Source organism: Cinclus cinclus, chromosome Z (genome assembly GCF_963662255.1).
Source record: "Cinclus cinclus chromosome Z, bCinCin1.1, whole genome shotgun sequence".
Lineage (NCBI taxonomy): Eukaryota > Metazoa > Chordata > Aves > Passeriformes > Cinclidae > Cinclus > Cinclus cinclus.
The window spans coordinates 68,598,084-68,599,516 of NC_085084.1; the positions used below are offsets into that span (position 1 = coordinate 68,598,084).

At 41.5% G+C, this 1,433-nt stretch overlaps 1 protein-coding gene across 1 annotated transcript; it reads right to left on the minus strand.

Moving 5' to 3' along the window:
- Positions 1-312: 312 nt before the first annotated feature.
- Positions 313-914, minus strand: HSPB3 (heat shock protein family B (small) member 3). Its single transcript, XM_062513735.1, is given in 2 exon segments — positions 313-828; positions 831-914. Coding segments are annotated over 2 exon segments (600 nt in total).
- Positions 915-1,433: the final 519 nt, after the last annotated feature.

The window sequence follows — 1,433 nt, forward strand, 5'->3', positions numbered from 1 at the left end:
GTTACATAACTCAAAACTGTGCTCTATTTACAGTATGTTATCAAATAGATTTTTTTTTTCTCCTGCTGAGATTAGCCAAAGTTTGCTACTGTTCAAACAGCTTGGGTTTTCAACCTGTGCATAGCTGGAGGCAAGCAGTATAACATTTCACATCAAACAGTAAACTGAGCATACAGAAACATATATGCAAAGAATGTCCTTTTCTTTAATAAATACAGCTACATGCTTATTACACCCTACAGCATTGCATGACTGATACTATTTTGTTACATTAAGAATGATTTTACCTCACCGATAGCTATAGACATGGTTCTAATTCTTTTCCACCGAGTTCTTCATTTCAACAACCAAAATGCCATCATGGCAGAAAAGTGCAGACAAGTCTTTGTTCTCGACTCCGTCAGGTAATTTATATTGTCTGGTGAAGCTTCTGGATATGAAACCATGTTCATCCATCCTGGGTCCATGCTGAGCTTTAATCAGGAGCCAGCCTTCGAAAGTCTGGATAATGATATCTTCGGGGCGGAACTGCACAACGTCCAGCAGGACCCGAAAGTGTGTGTTTTCCTCCTCCCGGCTGCTCTTCCCGGCCCCAGCCGTGCTTTCTGTGGCACACCTTTGGTTGCTCGGTGCCATGGTGGCAGGGCCCGGCAAAGCATATAAAAGGTGGTTCAGTTTGTGTGCTTCCAGCTCTTGACCAACAAATTGCTCCTGGTATCGTGCAGGAGTTTCCACCCAGTGCCTTATGACGGCTTCTGCCATTGCTGAGGCAGAAAGATCAGCTGCCACTCCTGCTGTGTTGGGAAGCTGCAGAGTCAGACTGAGATCTTATCTTCCCAGCCGTGTGTCTTACCCAGAGATCAGTCTATCAGTTGATGTTGCCTTTCACTTTTAGAACAGGCAGAGCTTAACATTCAATACAGTGTCCTGTGTTCCAGTGCTGTGAGACTTGTTTAATCTTTTATCCACTAACAATAGTGCACTATTTATAGCACTGCAGTCTTGAGTGGCTTCAACACGTGCATAGCTTTCATGCAGGAGTAGTAAAAGCAAACTTTTAATGGAACTCTTCTTACTGCAAAATTTTGCTGTTTATAATTATGAATAATGATTACACAAATAATATGAAATATATTTTTTTATTTAAATGGAAGTTCAATACTTTTGTTTTTTCCAAGGGATACATGGCACTAAGTACAATCTCTGTATTTCTTCTAATTGAAATTGGAGCTAGTGAGGGAAGAGGTTTAATTACCTTGGCAGCAGGAATGGAGCAGATTTCAGGTTAGCTAAACTGTAAAATTACCAATAATTAGTTAGCAATGTTAGTGCTAACATTGGACATTTTAGCAGAAGCTGTGCATAGGTGAAATTTGGGCATGGTCACCCCAGGACACCATGTTATTGGTGGGAGGAGGGAACTGTCTCTGCCC